We start from the raw sequence: 19,789 nt of genomic DNA on the forward strand, positions 1-19,789 counted from the left end.
ATTTTTTATAATAAATGTTTTTACTTATTTAATTTAAACTGAAATCTACGGAAACCCTGCCTATAAATATAGATAGTTAGACAATGCATCATATTTATTCCGATTCCCAGGATTATTTAAGTAATTATTTACCACAGATATCAAGTGTGTTTAACTTTTAAGCTGACAGAATGAAAATGTAAATGCAAACTGAAATCCAGCGAAATCCCTGACTCGCCCGAGGCACTTGCTTATGTTAAACAATCCACCAAAAACTTGACATGAAATTTGTATGAGGATAAGGATATGCCCCTTCTACGCTAGCTCTATACCATATATATATGTGGTACATGGTGTATGTATCTTGTTCAGCTGCTGCTGCAAATGAAGCGCTAAATCTGCAAGTGTCAAGCACAGGAGCTGCAGCAGCAACATTTCCTTCTTTTTCCACATTTTTTTTTTATTTTTGTATCTCTTTGTAAGCATTTTATTTGGGTTCCTTTATTTTTTGTCAGCCAGCACTGCTGCTGTTGTGTGTGCTTAATTTTTCTGTTTTATTTTGTTTTGTTTGGGGCAACAGCATTGTGCCGCATTTTGCTGCGGACGAGCCTAACCCATTTGCATAGCCAAGGGTTGAGGATGCGGGGCGAAGGAGATGCCACCATTTAACCCACTGAGCTCGTTTTGCCCGCCGCCCAGGGCAACAAAAAACCGCACAAACCGGAAGTGAAACAATGTACATACACGCCTGCTCGCACACACATGAATGCTGAAAGGTAACCGAAAAATAGAAAGTAGAAAAACATAAAAAACAAGAATATAATAATAAAAAACAATTTTACACCTGGCGGCAACAGGGCAACCCAGAAAAATTGTTTGGGCTAATGTTGTCCTAATGCCCAGCTTTGCCCCAGTACTTTTCATCTACAAACAAACGAAATATTTGTTTGCGGAAATCATCAGCATCATCATCACTTCCGCCATGAGTTCTCCTCGCCCCAAGGAGTTTTTCCTGGGCGGTGGTGCCGTTTTTTATGTGATTTCAGTTTGACTTCACCTGGCCAGGTGGGCTTCTCCTCCTGCTCCTCCTGCTCCTCCTCCTGCTCCTCCTGCTGCTCACAAGCATCCTGTTTGTTTGTCGAGTCTTGTTTACCAGTTTAAGTTTGGGGCCAGCTTTTGAGGGCTGTCAGGCGGAAGGTGTTGGTTCCAGGTGAGCATCTGCAACTACTCCTCGCCTGTACTGCTGCCTTGATCACTTAAAGGGTCAAAGGTCGAGTGGCAATCCAGAAAATACATGCCAAACTAACCCTGTAAAATTCCCTTTTCACACAGTACAAAATGTAATACACTAATGCAGAAATTGTCAGATTTAAATATACGTAACAACAGCTTTTCGGTCATCAAGATTAAATTAATTTTTATATTTCTATGCTTATTTTCAACAGGAACATGTTATAATTAAAATTACTAAGAGCAGTTCTTCTTAAAACCATAAAATGACCAGACCATTTTTATCTTCATGAAGTACAACATTTCTGTGGCTTTTTCGAATGAGATACTTTCTCATAAACCCTGACAAACGATTTATGTAAATATTTTGTAATTTATGTCAAATGTCAAGTGCTATCCCATGTTTTAAAGGTAAATAATATTATTAATTATACGGTTACTTTTAAAGGGTATTTATATTTATATTAGTAATATTTACAATTTTAAGTGTTTAATGTATCTATCCATTTTTATGTTGATGAAGCACAACATTTGAGAACTCTTTCCCAATAAATTACTTGTGCGGCAACAAAGGATTGCATTCCAACTTAATTTTGTACATTTTCTCGCAGTTCAGCTGGCCAACTTTGCGCTTACCTTTAACGCTTGCTTTGACTTGGCTTCGAAGTGAAAGTGGCTTGAAACTTGTTGGGCAGCCGCAAAGTTGAAAATTTTCTCCGGTTGCACAACGTGGCGTATGTGGAATATGTAGGATTCTGGACTCCAAAGTAATTCCCCTCATCCCTGGCATCTCTGCTTTTAACTTGACAAATTGCAATCGAGAACAACTGAAATTGAATTGTGGTTGTGCAGCGGGGGCCACAAGGCGTATACGTAATGTGATGTGTTGCCCCCGTGTTGACACTTGTCACTGCCTAATAAGCAGCTGTAACTCTTCCGGAAGCGGAGGTTGCCGCAAGGATCTGGGGGCAAGACGCCGGGGCAGTCCAACTAACGAGTGGCAAACGTAAATTGCCAATTATGAGAGCAAAGTAGTCGCTTATTTTGCTTATTTATGGCACGACTCGAATATTTGATATATTTACGACAATATCATGCTCGGGATAAGCACACACACAACACACACAGGCACAACCTGTGTAGAGGGGGGGGCAGGGAAAGGGGGAAAGGGGGTCCAGGGGCTGGGCCACCCCCTAAATTGTTGTACGTGCTGCTTCTGAATTTAATGCGACCAGGCATGTCAACAATTTATGCTAGATCGAACCGGAGTCAAAATCACACAGGGAAAATAAAAACAATTTTCATAATGTTTGTTTAAGTTTTGTGATGTTATTTTTAAAATTGTCAAAATTTTGTAGCTTTAAAATGTGAATAAAAATTAAAATATTACAAAATTGCAGTAATAAAATACTTTATTTTAAGAGGAAGTTGGCTTGTTTCATGGAGTAAAAAATTAAATTCAGTTTTAGTAAAGATGAACAAGACAAGCCCCTCTCGTTAAAATTTTTTTGTTCCAATAAAAGATAAACGAAAGATAAAAGGAAAAAAAGATATTAAGGAATATTAACCTAAATCTTATATTGTTTCGTGAACCTATCTATACAATATAACTAAATTTTTATGCATTTATAGATTTGATTATAGTTTTCTAATCCAGATGAAGTATTTTAATTATTATTAAGACTTAACTTACTATTTGTAAATAATAAAATTATTTGTTCTGAATGTTTAAAAAGGTAAGTAAAGAAAATATCTTGTAAGCATAGTTTTTCCCAGTGCACAACCAGAGTCCCGGTCTCGGCAATGTGGAGACGCCGGCATATGCATCACAAATAATTCGCATAGCTGGCCAAAAAGTAAAAGCCCTCTCAAGCAATTGGCATAGCCTCAGCTTAATATGGGAATCGAATATATATGGCCCGATATCGGGCCAAAATAGGAGATCCCATGAGCAGGGGGCAAGGGCCCCGGCAGTTTATAAGCATTTAAGCGGCTTAACTCGCCGTCTCTGACTTATCGCATTGTCATCAATTTGGTTAAGTAGATTTCCCCTTCGCAGTCGCATTCGTTGATTGAAAATTTTGCACACTCCATTGGGCTTGGGGAAGGACACGTAATTATTTCATTGATTGAAAATTCGTTGCTAGCCGGGAAAGCGGATGGGAAAAGGCAACGGCAACGGCAACGGCAACGGCAAAGGCAAAGGCAAAGGCAAAGGAAAGCGGAAAAACTGCGAGCCACTATGCCGGCATAATCAATCACGTTTTATCGGGATAATTGTTTGGCGCATTTTCCTGCATAAATTGAGTGGCCTTAGCAAGCAGGCCACTCGCCTCTGACAGTATTATTACTATTATTATTATTATTATTTGCGCTCAATTTCATTTGATTTGCGTGCAAGAGGAATTTATCCACTCCGCGGCATACGGATATTATTTATGCAACAAAGCAAATACACAAGCAATTAGCTTGTGCCGCAGACAAAAGGCGCCAAAGGAGTAAAAGAGACCCGGAGGCATCGAAACCGATGGGATTATTGGATATATTGTGTGCATTTCGAATGGCGGACATGCAGTTAAATGTACTGTTCAAATATTTGCAATTAGCCCACTCGGCTCGGGGCCCATCAATTTTTGGCCAGCACTCAACCTCAATTATTGATTAGCCTTTCATTTGGCGGAGGCGCAGTGTTGACACACCAGAGACTTTGTAAGGCAGCAAACATAAATCAAACTTCCATTTCCCGCGATCTAAAAATGTGCATTTATGGGCAATTGATATATTACGCATTTTATTATGATTTATAAATGCTTTCAAAAGTATATCTTACTTAAGTACTTTTCTACCCGAAAATATCACCGTAAATTCAATTGCTAAACTCTTTTTTCCCATGGATATATCATTTTTATAACAATTTCCCACACCCATAAATTTTAGATATTTTATATAAATAAATTTCAAACTAAATTCAGACTTAAGGTCCTTTTCCCGCGATAAGAAACACAACATCTATACTATATTTCCCCATTCCTTTAATCTTTCGCTAAAAATAAAAAGAAGCCACAAAAAGACCATAAAAACGAAAGCAAACAAATAAACTCATTGCTGCATTGTCGGCCGCAGAAGGTCAATGAATTATTGATTCTCGGGCCAAGGACGGAACCCGGCTAAAACTCCAAACAGAAGTCCCCTTTTTTTGCAGCTCTTCCAGTTGACTGGAGACAACTCAACTCGAAGTGGCTCAGAAGGTTGGGTTGTCAAAACAGTTGCCCCAAAGTGACTTTAAGTAAATAAATCTCAAATAATTCAAGGCTCTGGGGCAAATAAATTCAACTCCTTTGTCTGCCATTCGACAGTCTTTTGGGAGTCTCCAGGTCTAAATTTATTACCCGGGCATTCAAGTGTTTTCATCTCTCATTCCCCTGTGCAATTTTCCCCTGGCATGATTCCATCAAAGTGAGCACATGCACATAATAATATGCAAATTGTTTTATTATTATTACTGCTATTTTTGTTGTGCTCGCCCAAAGCCGCTTAGCAAATTGAATGCACATTGTGAATTTTTGCAATTGATAAGAGCTGCCAAATAATAAACCAGATTGTGCAGCAGCAGCCCACAATGACAACCATAACTCTATCGGGTGAAGGTTGAAGGATTCACAGAGTGCGAACAGCCAGGATAACAATAAATCATATTCGACTCACACATCCGTATCAAATTGATTTATCTGCTTGACAAAGATAAATCGCATTAAAATAAAACCCAAAGAAATAAGGCTGACATTTAATGTTTGAATCTATGGATTCCCCTTTGCATGCTATCAAGCTTTTTTTGACCCAAAACCTTTTTTAAAAATATTTAATTTAATTTTTAAACATTATTATAATATAAAAAAAAAAATCTATATGTTTAAATGTACTACCTGTTACGTACCTTTCAAAAAATGCAGCACTCTCACAAAATCTTTTTGAACACTGAGTAAACCCTTAATAAAGTCACTTGCAAACTGCAAAATATTATAAATAAATAACCATGAACATATGTAATGCAATCGGATTTGTATAAAAAAGTGTGTAAACTAACTATTAAATGAAGCAGTAATTGTTTAACACAACGGAAAGCATTTCAAACAAATTGATTAAGAAAGTGTTTTATTTTGCCAAAATGCATTGAAGTAATATCACATTGGCATTGTGGTTTGCACAAATAAAGAAGCAAAAATAAATTGAATAAATATGTCGACCCCAGCAAATTTAGCTAGAAACCAACTTTAAATTTCTGTTTTACGGTTCATAAGCTTTTGTTTACTTAAAATATTCATGTATTCAGTAAAATGCAACTTTTCATATTTGGAAAACAACATATTGCAAAATTGCGGCTAGTTTACACATCATCATGCAAAAGCAAAAAAACTGCAGGGAAAATAGATTTCATGTAATTTATTCTGTCCTCTGCTAACTTTTTATTAGGATATGTAAATTTTATGGAAAGCAAAGGGCACCAATTTGTAGAATTTTAAAATGAATATGTGTGCCACTTTTATTGCATACTTAAGGGGGTAGGGCTTTTCATTGCTGCAAATACCTTAAATATCTGATAGATGCAGGGGCAGATCGGAATTTATAATAACAGATATAATGTTACTTCCTACCTTCTGTTTTAAATAAAATTTTTACAATTACAATTTTAACAGATTACTTTAACAAGATAATGCATTTCCTGTCTACTCATTATTTAATTAATATTTATTATTGCAAACTTTGTAGTCTTTCGTCAATATTCTGACCATTAAGACAACCGGAATGCCAATAATTATACCCAAACCAATTCCTGATGAAAACGAGTCATTAGAATGTCTACTAAAGTGGATTTATTTATACATTATAAATTAGTTTGTCAAGTAGTTTGTAGTACCTGCAATTCCAGTTAAATCGCTCGCCATTAGAAGTAATTTTGTCCCAAGTTGGCAATCAAAAGCCCCGCATTGTTAACCAGAAAACTCCAAGTGCGGACAATAGGGAACCCAATTAAACACTGACTTTGGGGTCACTTCTCGAACCGGGGGAGTGAAAGTGTGCCCGCGGAGAGAGGGGAAGGTAATTGAATAGTTGTCGCAACAATAGTGCCAAGTTGGACGTAACCAAGTTGGTTCCATAAATCGCATACAAATAGCCGCATGGGAGCGTTTGTATCGTTCGAACAAAGCCACCAAAGCCATGGCAAACAAAGCAGGAAACGAGCTAATTACATTCCCTGAATGTGTGTTTTTGTGGGGGGCAGCAGAAAACAATTTGCTGGCTAAATTATCTGCTAAATTAAGCAATTTCAATTCAACAAACGTAACCGAAGATGCCCTCGCCTTGGAACCTGAAACCAAAAACCTTCAAATTCTCGTCGATTTGCTTCCCAAAATTTTTCCTCAACAAATTTTCCCCCAACAAACACACCCGCGCTAATGCCATCGGGAGAGTGCCTTGGTGTGCGTGAGGTGCGGCAACTGCTGCACAAATCGGTTGCTAAGTAGCTCATAATGGCCACGCTTGCCCCAAAGTGCTCCCATTGGGAGGCCATCCTTAAAGACTTTCAGCCGAGCATCAAAAGTGTATATCCGACTTTCTTTGAAGTTGGCCAAAGGTGAAATGTGCGTGGTACTTCAACTTACGACCTCAAAGGAAATCTCTATAATCAAAGATAGCTTTATTGAAATTTTACGTTTTTTCGGCTTAGTTATTTATAAAATTTTTACAAAATCCCTTGAACTCCTGGCTTTTTCTGGGCTTAAAATAATTTAGAATATGCTAATAATAACTACAGTGCAATGAAGCTAAATTTATAATTGATGTATAATTTCATCATTTTATTTTACTTTGGTCACTAAAGTAATTAGATTATTATTTTGATAATTTTTCTATAAATCAATAAATAAAATAAAGAAATGTATCCCAATGTATTTTGTTTTGTTATTTAAAGTCATCAACAGGATTATTGATTGGAGATTTTTGTATCCCTATATAAACATAACAACGTTTAAATTTTTTTATTAAAAATAAGTTTCAATAATTAACAGAACCTTTAAAAAGTGTGATTTTAGAAGAGATGTATTTATATAAAGGCATTAAAAATTCGATTTTAGAAAAATTCCAAGCCCTTTCAGTTCGTTTTTTATGTCTGTTATTGCATCTTGGTATTTTGTTCGAAGCCCGGGCCATAAAAAGGGTAAAGGTTACCAAATGCCGCGCATACAAATGCTGGCTTACAACTGTTGCATGTACATACCGCCACATACGCCGTACGTGTGTCCAGGTGAGCGGGCTTGTGTGGGCGAGAACTTTTGATAAATGCAGAATTTATTGTAATTCAATATCAATTTGTGTGCTTGCGAGGGCAACACGGCCAACTCTTTCAATATTGATATTGATATTGATGCACAATTCAATGGCAAACACTTTAAGCTGCCAAAAGGAGCGCACTAAAGTGAAATCAGAAAAGCCAAACAGTTTACGCAAAGCAGATCCATTTCCACCCGCTTTGCAGTCAAGTGCCAGGCCACATTAATCAGGCAACTACGGCGGGCAAATTACGTCAGTTTTGTTGGGAAATGCTGCCATTTAATTTAATGAGACATCATTATGCCAAAACTTTAATCTCATCATCAGAGGTGGCTGCAGGAGCAGCAGCAGCAGCCGAGCAAAAAATTGTAATTATTGAGACAGCGCTTTTTTCGGTTGCAGACAGCCGGTGCACCGGAAAAAATTATCTATTAAATGTTAAGCACTAACAAAAAAAAATAAAAATTGAGTTCGTGTAGCTAGATTATTCTTTTTCAACCAAGGTTGGCGAGATTTAAACAAATCCACTTTGTTTTGAGGATGCATTTAAAAAATTCATTAATAATAAAATAAATGAAAAACTCTTTTGAATTATTTTTTACAAAATTTAAATATTTGCTTATTACAAAAAAGTCGTAAAGTACTATATTTTTTTTAGTTGAATTATTCATATTTATATTTTGTGATATTTCTGTGCCTATAGATCGTAAACATAAAACCAATTTTGCAATTGTACTAATTTTATATATTTTTATTCTACAGAAAATTTGAAAAAATGTGTATTTGTAAAATAATATTTGAAAAAAAAAAAAAATAAAATTTGAAAATAATAATAATAGTATTAGAAAAAAAACTAATCAAAATAATGAATTAGCAGCTAACTACGTGGTAATTGAACCCTTTTTATATCTTTTGTTGGAGTGTTCGTGTCAGTGGGCGGTGGGCGGTGGGCGTGTCGGGGCGCTGTTAATGATGTTTGGCAACTTCAACTCCGTCCGCACACACACACGTGACCACAGCCAGGCAAACACTCGCACCCACACACGTGAAGGACACCTTCAGCATCCAATTAGCGGCAAAACGAGTTCCAGGATCTCACTCACTCACACACACATACGTTGCCCCATCCATTCATATCCGTTTGGCATCCCTTTCCCACCGCACTCGCACTCTTTCTAACAAGCACTCGAATCGCTCTTTTTTTCACACGCAACGGCAACTCGCATATGTTCCGTGTATTAGTGGCACCTGCACACACACGCACACACCCTCGCCTTTGTGCAGCGGCAAACAAACAAACAACAACAAACAAGTGGCGGGCAAAAAATGAAAAATGGCAACACTTTAACTTTTGAACGGCGTTTCGCCCACAAAACTTCCCGTCCACCTCGCTAGATCTCAGCCACATGCCCCCTTCAAATGCGAATTTTTTAGTCGAGATTATTTATGTTTGCGCTTTACACTTGGAGAAAGTGTTGCATAAATCTTAGTATCATAAATTATTTAGACTACATGCCTTAACAAGCCTGAATCACTATTCACAGAATATGTTTTAAAATTATTATTGATCAACACAGTGATAATTACAATATAAAGTATAATAAAAACATTCTTCATGTCTGGCTATGTGTATATACCTTTGTTCAACTGATAAGTTTAAATGCTTCTCAGTTGATAAGCCCAATGGAACACTTCTCACTTTTCTTAAAACACAAATGACTAATGTTTTTAAAAAGTCATTCATTTGTGTGATTTAACAAAAGAACTAGATTGTATTTCTCACACAGAAAATTTATTTGTTCCTCATTCAACTGAAGATTGTTACTAAAGCTACTTCTTTGTTACAATCTATTTGGCAGCGAAATTCGTTGGTAATCTAAGCTGGTAATCAATCCAGCCTCGCAGGCTGTACACATCCGTGAAGATGGCGGGTTTGTTATCGCCGGGCTTGCGAGATCCCCAGTTGACCACGCCCACCTGCACGAGGCCTGAGGGATTTGCAATTGTTCTACAAACCACCGGAGCTCCGCCGTCGCCACTGCAGTCCTTTCCCAGCAGGCCAGCGGCACAAAACTGAAGATAGCTTATCGGCCGACCCAATTGTCGCTGGCAGGAGTTACGTTCGATTATATCTATTTCGGTTTTCTTAATGATGGTGGGATAATCCTCCGAGTCCCACTTCTCCTTGCCCCAGCCGTTGAAGAAGCAGGATTTCGCTTGGATTTGAGCTCCATTTGCGTACAGGGCAATCGTTTGGATGTTCCTAGTTATCTCAACTTCTGATTCCAAAATGAGCAGGGCCACGTTGTTTTCCGCGCTGTACTTGTTGAACTGTTCGTGTCGAACTACCGTCAGGACCTTAAGATCCACGTGCTGCTGATCCTGCGGCGTGGATCTATCCCTCTCGCCAGCGCGCACTAGAAGTTCACTTTTCGGTATATCGTTCAGGATATGAACGGCAGTGAGCACCACATTGGGTTTAATCAGAGATCCCGATCCTATGTACACAGTTATCAAATCGTCTTTGTTCAGCACAGCCACCACCCAGGGGAATTTCTCCGTTCCACTCTGGCTTGGATTGCGGGCAGGTTGCAACTATAAGCGAATATTTCATTTGAAACAATGTAGCTTCATTTCCCTTTAATTAAGATTTACCTGATGGCCATATTGCTGTCCAATAGCAAAGCTGATCAGCAGCGGCAGAAGAAACGTGAAATACAGAGTCATTTCTTGACGAGGTCTCCGGCAAAAATGATTCAGAGCGTGTAGAAAATACTTTCAGTCAGCTTGTGAGCTTATCATGAGTGAACCGAAACAACTCTGATTTCTTTAAGGTTCTCTCTGTGCGACTCGTATACAATAAGTTTTAAATATTGCAGCTACTTCTGATTATATTTTGAGAAGTAAAATTATATCACACATTTTTTTTTGGGACTCGCAGCCTTATCGTACAAAACATTTGCAATCGGTGAGTATTATTTATGTATTTCTGGGATACATTTTATTATTCTATATTTTGCATAATACTGGAGCACATTAAACGTAATTTTTCTCAGTGCATTTTTTTCCACATCAGACATATTATTTCGGCGATCTAAAATTCAGATGATAGCATTATATTTTCTTAGGAATTTCAGAGTCGTAAAGCAAGTGAATACCATAAACCCATTCATATAATATTCGATAATTGAAATATAACACGCTTAAAAAACATATATTCAGATTATTGGAACACTCAGTTTTTTTCTTATAAAAATATAAGAAGTTGACCTAGGATAATATTAGACTGGATGAACCTTTATTTCTTCCAGTGAACTCTTTTTTCTGCCTAGGTGTAACTTTTGCATAATACTTGTAGATGAATAGTAAAAAAAGGAAAAACAAAACGGAGTGCATATGTGCGAGGAGTCAACAAGCGTGCGGTTGCCGGGATTCAGCAGATTCCAATTAAGTTTTAAATTTTCAGCAGACAGGCTTATGAATGATGACGTTCTCTTCGATGGCCGCTCACTTGGCAAGCGTCCAAAAAGGCTTTCCTTTCGCTTTCCTTCCACAAAATGTGCTAATCATTTTCATTTGCAACGAAATAGCCGAACAAATGGTGAACACAAGAAACAAGCTGCGCCTTGGTCCCCTCAAATTTTCCCCCATTTTGCTCGGCACCTTTCAAGGACTTTTTCCGCATGCATTCCCAAGTAGTTGAACATGGGAGTGCCATTATGGGAAGTAATAAACAAGAAATGGAATGACTAAATTGTTCGGACAGAATTGCAGATGCCCTTAGTCCTGTGACTAGCATTTCTTGCTGAGGGCGAGAAAAGTGAAAAGTTATTCGTGCCTATTGTGAACTTAGTTTTTAGTTTTAGATCAAATCAAGGGGACCATAAGACTGTCTATTTTATTTTAATTTACATTTTTTTTATATACCAATTTGAAATAAATTATTTATATTACTTAGGAAAATCTTTCACTGAAGATAAGAAAATTCATTTTATTTATTTGTTCTTTGTTTTAATAACAGAAAATTTTGTGTATAACTGAAAAGCATATGGGAGATACAAAAGCAAATTCTAAAAACCAACCTATCTTTAAGATACAAACGTATCTCTAAGATACAAAAGTATCTTTAAGCTACAAACCTATCTTCACGATCCAAAAATACATCTTCTAGATTGTAATATTTCAAACTCAAGGCAAGTTGGCACCTCCAAAAGCAGCCCGCCACACTGGCCCACTGGTTCCCAAAGCTCCCCTTTGACATCCGCCAGTTCTCAAAGCTCCAAGCCGTTCCAGAGGGCGCCACCACCTATTTCCACGCCTGATGTTAAGCAAGAACAAAAAGCATACGGACTCAAGATGAAACAAAAACAGAAAATAACACACAAATACGCATGTATGACCTTCGCACAAGGTGACTGGGGCAAGAGCGCCACAGGAAATACAGAGAGAGGGAGTGAGAGCGAGTGAGATTAATGGAGAGGGGGGCCATGCAATGCAAAATATTAACCAAAGCTAAGCTACAGTGGGAGAAGTGCAGCGGCGAGATAAGAACCTCTGTGTCAGCAACGCACAGTGGAATGATACAGGTAGAACAGGTTATAAAGTCCATAGAACAAAACTGAATTATTTTTTATTAAATATATTAAATTTTAGGTTTTTATGAAAAACTTCTTTATTTATTTTAACAAACAAAACAATATTATATTACGGAGTGTATTTTTATAATTCCTAGAGATATGTTAACAGAGTTCATTTTAAGAATCCTCAGAATAGTTATGGTTTTAATTTTTATATATCAAAATTCCCCTAACATTTTTTAAAGCTTAGTCAAGGAAACCCAACCACTGTGCGTAGGGAGTTGTTTACAAGAGCGCCCGAGAGCAGCCCCTTTCAAAGAGCGCCAACTGAGCGGCGAAAGCTCTGGCGGAAAAAGCTCCGGAAAGTATAACGAAAGTATAAAGTGAGAATCGCTCCGGATTTCGCTGCGAACGGTCGTCTGTTCAGGTCTGGGTTGTGTCTAGAGCGTCTATAGTCTGCGTCCCCTCTTCGCTGTCGCACACGCAAACGGGTCTCCGCCACACACACGCGCACCCACGCAACGGAATCAGCGAACTATATAGAAGCACCTCAGCAGTAGCAGGCCCGATCAGAGGGATATAACTAGGACACCATGTCGAAGCCCCAATCGGACGCCGATCGGCGCAAGCAGATCTCGGTGCGCGGCATCGCCGAGGTGGGCAATGTCACCGAGGTGAAGAAGAACTTCAATCGGCACCTGCACTACACCCTGGTCAAGGATCGCAATGTGTCCACCCTGAGGGACTACTACTTCGCCCTGGCCAACACCGTCAAGGACAACATGGTGGGCCGTTGGATTCGCACACAGCAGCACTACTACGAGAAGGATCCCAAGGTGAGTTCGACGCGGCTCAGCCAGTCCGCCCAGTTATTGATTTTACTCCATGGAATTTTCCAAGCTATGAGGATAGCGCCACCTAACCTTACTTAATCCGAGTTCCGGATCCCTATATCGGATTTAGCCTGCCTTGGTGCCTCCAAAAACAGTTCAAAATTTTCCCTTATATATATTTTTCTAAATTTTTTTTTGGCTATTACGACATTTTTTCAACCTGCTCCATTCTCTTTTTTTCGCTGCTGATTTATTCTTCAATGCGCTTTGGCCAATGAATTTACAGTGAAGCCTCGACCAGAAGAAATCCCAAAATATACATTAAAAAAAAGAGTCCCAGAAAAATGTACTCTATAAAAAAGTCAGTTTTTTAAAGTCAGTATTTATCTCATTATAACTTCTTGTAGTTTTGGAAAAGTTTTTTTTTTCAAAAATTTTATTCCGAAATTATCTTATTAACTTATGTTATTTTCCAATGTTATTTCATTCCAATGTTATTTCAAATTGGCTTCCGTTCAAAAAAGCTATTTTTGTTTCAAAAAAATGTATTAAATCACTTTTAGATTTCTGGGAAAATATGGATTTATAATTTCCTTATCCAAATTTTATAATCGGATTTATATTTTAAACGTTCACTGTATTTCTGCACTTTCTGCTTTTACTGCATTTCCCACGCTTTCGTTGTTTTGCTACTATATAATTGTTTCGTTTCATTTAATTATCCGCGAAATAACCAAAAACAAAGATGGCAAATGGGATCAATGCCAAGAAATGCGCCAAAAAAATGTGTGACACTTTCACTGCAATTTGTTGCAAAGGTGCTACAAAAAAGCCGGCGAATTTCCAACCACCACCCCTTTTTTCCGCTCCTATTCCAATATTTCCCCCCGCCAGCTGACGAAGCAACAAAAGCTTAAAAATAGCTCTACATTTAGCAGCTGTCGCTGAGCTACTTCTATATCTATGCAAACATATTTATTAGCTTCTGAAAAATGAAATTCCCTAGGGCCTTGGCGCACTAATTTTCCCAACGATTACCCCAGAAAATGCAGCCTAAGTAAAGGCAAGTGTGCACTTAGTGTCGTATCCATCAGATACACAATATGTATATATATATCCTAGCACGTGCCCGAAGCGTGAGCTTTTCATTCGCAAATTTCTCAGCATCGCTAGCTAAACATTTTTGTCCTTGCCTGAATGTCAGCTTAAATCACTTTCAATTTCTGTCCATAAGCCCCCCAAAAGAGTATCTATTAATTTTCCATTGACTCGACCACTAGAAGTTCAAGCTATATACATATTTGGGTGATAGATATTTTCAATTTAACTAATTTGTGGAAACTGCCGTGGCGGCGGCACACATATTTTCAAGGTCAATCAAAGGTTATTAACAACACCAACTGACAAAAATATCAAGGAAAATTTCCCTCATTTTTTTTTTTTTTTCTCTCTGTGAGTTTTTATTTTGGCTACAATTTCGGTTGCTGTTCGTGCGCATATATAAACCTATCTATATGTATTTTCTTTTAGTTCACGTTGCGGAACTTTTATAGGCCCGATTTTGTTTAGTTGTCCCCTCGCATGCAATTAGCTCACGCAACCGTCTGTATAGAAAGAGAAATGTATATCGCTAGTTGCTGATTGTATCTCTTGGATACTTGAACAGCTGTTGTTATGCGTAGCCCGGTACTTAGAGTCAATTGAAGCCAACTTGGCGCCCATTGGATTCTGTGGCAATTTATGCAAATTGAAGAAAGTTCAGCGGGGTGGATAGTCACATAAAAGAGTTATTTTATTACCCTGTAGTTTTCCACAAGTCAGGCTAGTCAGGCTGGCCAAATCGAAACAAAGCGCCCCACTTATCGCCCACATGGAAAACCAATTAAAAGCGTTAGCTATCAGGGATCAATGAATGTTCAATGTCAGGGCAGCAGAACTATCGAATTTCCAACTTCCTATGCACATCTGTCATTTATTTATTGCATACAGGTAAAAAACCATAAACAACAAATGCAAACAAATATCGCTCCTTTGTTGTTGAGGCGTTCTTTATCAAAGCCGCAAAAAAACATGTCTGGGCTCTAATTCGGCCTGCGGACCTGGCTATAACGAATTCGAAAGACCCTACACCCCGAACAGCTGTGAAAAAATGTCACCACCGGCGGTTGAATGACTTCGAAAAGCTTTTTATGGATCTAGAAGATTACTCACGGTTTGTTGTGGAGCTCCGTGTTTTCGATTAGATAAGCTAAGTAGGTTACTCGCAGTTTTTTTCGGGTGCAGAGGAAAGGTCATGCTTAGAATCAGTTTGCTTAGAATCCCGATTTGATTACCTAGATATTTTCGAAATTCTTATCATCCTGATAAGAAGATTATTTGTAGAGAATTTGAAATAAATTATAATTGTACACTTCGGAATAAGTAGATCTTCTAGATTTTCAATCTACGAATTACTGAACATATTTCTACTTATGTATTTCCTCATTACTGATTATATCAAGTGAAATAATGTTGTCACCAAGATTCTTTATTAACTCTTAAGAACAAGTAATATTCTTTGTAACACTATGATCACATCGTTAAGTGACACCACCTATTTCCCGATTACCAATTAAAGCTTTTAAGATTACTGTCAGTATTTCAAAATTATTACTCATGATCTGCAATACCTTCACTTATTATTTCACATCTCTATCTAACTTTTATCAATGTTACCCATCATCAGATAACATTTAATGTTCCTGCAACAAGCAAAACATCTCTCTATCCAGTTCATATTTACCGCATTACCCTATTTAGTACACTATCTTATCTGCTAAATAAGTTGCAAAAATATTCCTAATCGAAAATCCGGCGAATCTATATAGGCGCCATAACCCCTTTCACCTACAAATATGCACATAGAAACACGCTCGCCAAACATTCCGCACTAATTAGCTATAGTTTTGCTGCCCGATCCCAGAGCATCAGACATCTGAGATCAGCATGCGCCGGAGGTATGCGTTTTAGGGCATAGATTACATAGGTAGACTGATAAGAAATGGGATTAGCATACCATGGAAGCCATTAGCTATTAACTGGCGACACTGTCAGCGATGTTGTCGTCAATAGTGATCGGTGATTGGTGATCCGTGATCGATCGATGATTAGCCGAGCATTGGGCATTGATAATGATCCCGATCTCGATTCCGAGTTATATAGATTCATGCTTTGCCATGATGTTTGCCCAGCATGCAAAGTGCAGCCTGCAATCTATTGATAGCGCCGAGCTGTTGCCATTAACCCAATAAATGCCCTCGTAACATCGATCGATAGATTCGAACTGAATCGAACCGGTGATTGTGAATGCCTTCCTCTATTTATAGTTTTCCAGTTGGTTTGCCGTGAAATTACCGGGTGATAAGGTGTTATGCCGTTGGGAACCGTAAAACGGGAACTGGGTGACCTTCTGGCTAAACATAAGTAAGCGCTGGCGCCCTTCTTATCAGGACATTGATGAAATATGCACTGTACAGTTGAGCCTGGAATGTTGGGAACTTGCACTTGGCTGATCACTACGGAAACTCACGACCAAACTGGTTTTTGAATCAGTGTATTAATCCCATTCTCTTAAACATTGCGATTATTGCTCTTCACACTTTTATTATGCTCTTTAATCTATTTAACTTTTGAAGTTAAGAACTACTATTGTCTTCTTTTGTTAAAAAAATATATAAAATATATATACATTAATGATTTCCACTGATTTATAATATTTGTAATAATCAAAAACTACACAATCCGAGGTCCCCATTATCTTCTTAGTTAAATTCCATAACTCATACTAAAATATCCGTTTCGTAACTTAATTCCTTCGCTTTCATTTTTCTAATAGCCTTTCATTATAACCCAATTAACTAATGACATCCCTTATATCATTTTAGCGCGTCTACTACCTGTCGCTGGAGTACTACATGGGTCGCTCCCTGACCAACACCATGATCAACTTGGGCATCCAGAGCGAGTGCGAGGAGGCCATGTACCAGCTGGGTCTGGACATTGAGAACCTGGAGGAGATGGAGGAGGACGCCGGTCTGGGTAACGGTGGTCTGGGTCGCCTGGCCGCCTGTTTCCTGGACTCGATGGCCACTCTTGGCCTGGCCGCCTATGGCTACGGTATCCGCTATGAGTACGGTATCTTCGCTCAGAAGATCAAGAACGGTGAGCAGGTGGAGGAGCCCGATGATTGGCTGCGTTATGGCAACCCATGGGAGAAGGCCCGTCCGGAGTTTATGCTGCCGATCAACTTCTATGGCCGTGTGATCGACACGCCCGAGGGCAAGAAGTGGGTGGACACCCAGAAGGTGTTTGCCATGCCCTACGACAACCCCATTCCCGGATACAACAACAACCACGTGAACACGCTGCGTCTGTGGTCCGCCAAGTCGCCCATTGACTTCAACCTGAAGTTCTGTAAGTACCCAACAATATACCCATAAATAAAGCCAGAGTTACCATTTCATTATCTTCCCGTCTCCAGTCAACGATGGTGACTACATCCAGGCCGTGCTGGACCGTAATCTGGCTGAGAACATCTCCCGTGTGCTGTACCCCAACGACAACTTCTTCGAGGGCAAGGAGCTGCGTCTGAAGCAGGAGTACTTCATGTGCGCCGCCACGCTGCAGGACATCATCCGCCGTTACAAGGCCTCGAAGTTCGGATCCCGGGAGGCAGTCCGCAACACCTTCGATCACTTCCCCGACAAGGTGGCCATCCAGCTGAACGACACCCATCCATCGCTGGCCATTCCCGAGCTGATGCGCATCCTGGTCGATGAGGAGCACCTCACCTGGGAGAAGGCATGGGACATCACCGTGAGGAGCTGTGCCTACACCAACCACACCGTGCTGCCGGAGGCCTTGGAGCGCTGGCCCGTCTCCCTGCTGGAGTCGATCCTGCCCCGCCACCTGCAGATCATCTACCACATCAACTTCCTGCACATGGAGAATGTGAAGAAGAAGTTCCCCGACGATCTGGACCGCATGCGTCGCATGTCGATGGTGGAGGAGGATGGCGAGAAGCGCATCAACATGGCCCATCTGTCCATTGTGGGCTCCCATGCCGTCAACGGTGTGGCCGCCATCCACTCGCAGATCCTGAAGGATTCGCTGTTCCATGACTTCTACGAAATGGAGCCCCAGAAGTTCCAGAACAAGACGAACGGTATCACCCCGCGTCGTTGGTTGCTGCTCTGCAACCCGGGTCTGTCCGACCTGATTGCCGAGAAGATCGGTGACGAGTGGCCAGTGCATCTAGACCAGCTGGTTGCCCTGAAGAAGTGGGCCAAGGACCCCAACTTCCAGCGCAATGTGGCCCGTGTCAAGCAGGAGAACAAGCTCAAGTTGGCCGCCATTCTGGAGAAGGACTATGGCGTCAAGGTCAACCCCTCGTCCATGTTCGACATCCAGGTGAAGCGTATCCACGAGTACAAGCGCCAGCTGCTCAACTGCCTGCACATCATCACCCTGTACAACAGGATCAAGAAGGATCCCACCGCCAACTTCACCCCGAGGACAATCATGATCGGTGGCAAGGCTGCTCCCGGCTACTATGTGGCCAAGCAGATCATCAAGCTCATCTGCGCCGTGGGCAATGTGGTGAACAACGATCCCATTGTGGGCGATAAGCTGAAGGTCATCTTCCTGGAGAACTACCGTGTTACCCTGGCCGAGAAGATCATGCCCGCCGCCGATCTGTCCGAGCAGATCTCTACCGCCGGCACAGAGGCCTCTGGCACCGGCAACATGAAGTTCCAGCTGAACGGTGCCCTGACCATCGGCACTCTGGACGGTGCCAACGTCGAGATGGCCGAGGAGATGGGTCTGGACAACATCTTCATCTTCGGCATGACCGTCGAGGAGGTGGAGGCCCTCAAGAAGAAGGGCTACAATGCCTACGACTACTACAACACCAACCCGGAGGTCAAGCAGGTCATCGACCAGATCCAGGGTGGCTTCTTCAGCCCCGGCAATCCCAACGAGTTCAAGAACATTGCCGACATTCTGCTGAAGTACGACCACTACTACCTGTTGGCCGACTACGACGCGTACATCAAGGCCCAGGATCTGGTATCCAAGACCTACCAGGTAAGGATGTCCTTGATTTTATAATGGGGGTCTACAGGGTTCCACTTACTATTCCTTATCTAAAACCACACTTTTCGTCGCTTACTTCACAGAACCAAGCCAAGTGGCTGGAGATGTCCATCAACAACATTGCGTCCAGCGGCAAGTTCTCGTCGGATCGCACCATCGCCGAGTACGCCCGCGAGATCTGGGGCGTGGAGCCCACCTGGGAGAAGCTGCCAGCGCCGGAGGATCAGCCTCAGAACTAAATCAATTTTCGATATTATTTTATTATTTATGTGCTTTACTTTTGTTAAAGTCAAAGTCCAATTTTAGGCGCCAAAAGCAACAACTAAAACTAACCAAGTAAACACGGGCCACAGTCCCGAATTGTTAATATTTTATTAAATAAAAATCCAATATAAACAATTCAACTAGTTCTCTCATCACTGTGGAAACGAATCGACAACACCAACAACGGTACCTACCTAAAAAGACCTCAGGAACACTTTCAAAGTAAAAGAAAAACAAAAACAACTAACCAATTATTGGAAAAAAATTATAATAAACGTTAGTGGCAAGCTTGTTTAGATATCGGATCTGCGTGTTTTAAATCGAGATTAAACCTCAAGTTCAACTGTTAAATGTAAAAATTAATTTAAATTGAATAAAATTTGATTCGAAATAGAAGGCGTTTTCAGTGGGCTGTGGTGGTGGTCAATGAATAAAACTGTC

General features: G+C 40.1%; 2 protein-coding genes across 2 annotated transcripts; one reads left to right on the top strand and one right to left on the bottom strand.

The window, feature by feature from the left end:
• Positions 1 to 9,309: 9,309 nt before the first annotated feature.
• On the bottom strand, positions 9,310 to 10,310 carry LOC108032425 (phenoloxidase-activating factor 2). The gene is made up of 2 exons (XM_017106246.3): positions 10,195 to 10,310; positions 9,310 to 10,134 (listed from the first exon to the last, which is right to left on the bottom strand). The coding sequence occupies exons 1-2, from the start codon at positions 10,264 to 10,266 to the stop codon at positions 9,388 to 9,390; spliced, it is 819 nt and encodes a 272-aa protein (XP_016961735.1). The 5' UTR covers positions 10,267 to 10,310; the 3' UTR covers positions 9,310 to 9,387.
• Positions 10,311 to 12,503: 2,193 nt separating this feature from the next.
• LOC108032563 (glycogen phosphorylase) lies at positions 12,504 to 19,744 on the top strand. The gene is made up of 4 exons (XM_017106446.3): positions 12,504 to 12,952; positions 16,873 to 17,401; positions 17,469 to 19,075; positions 19,168 to 19,744. Exons 1-4 carry the CDS (start codon positions 12,710 to 12,712, stop codon positions 19,321 to 19,323), a joined length of 2,535 nt encoding a protein of 844 aa, XP_016961935.1. The 5' UTR covers positions 12,504 to 12,709; the 3' UTR covers positions 19,324 to 19,744.
• The last annotated feature ends 45 nt before the right edge of the window (positions 19,745 to 19,789 follow it).

The sequence above is a fragment of the Drosophila biarmipes genome, chromosome 2L (genome assembly GCF_025231255.1).
Source record: "Drosophila biarmipes strain raj3 chromosome 2L, RU_DBia_V1.1, whole genome shotgun sequence".
Classification (NCBI taxonomy): Eukaryota; Metazoa; Arthropoda; class Insecta; order Diptera; family Drosophilidae; genus Drosophila; species Drosophila biarmipes.

What these genes read in the sequence shown, in the direction of transcription:
- LOC108032425 (XM_017106246.3), bottom strand. Translation starts at nt 10,266, where the DNA reads ATGACTCTGTATTTCACGTTTCTTCTGCCGCTGCTGATCAGCTTTGCT. An exon ending in GACAGCAATATGGCCATCAG is followed by an intron (nt 10,135 to 10,194) that starts GTAAATCTTAAT and finishes ATTCGCTTATAG; the next exon opens with TTGCAACCTGCCCGCAATCC.
- LOC108032563 (XM_017106446.3), top strand. Translation starts at nt 12,710, where the DNA reads ATGTCGAAGCCCCAATCGGACGCCGATCGGCGCAAGCAGATCTCGGTG. An exon ending in TGACTTCAACCTGAAGTTCT is followed by an intron (nt 17,402 to 17,468) that starts GTAAGTACCCAA and finishes TCCCGTCTCCAG; the next exon opens with TCAACGATGGTGACTACATC. An exon ending in TGGTATCCAAGACCTACCAG is followed by an intron (nt 19,076 to 19,167) that starts GTAAGGATGTCC and finishes CTTACTTCACAG; the next exon opens with AACCAAGCCAAGTGGCTGGA.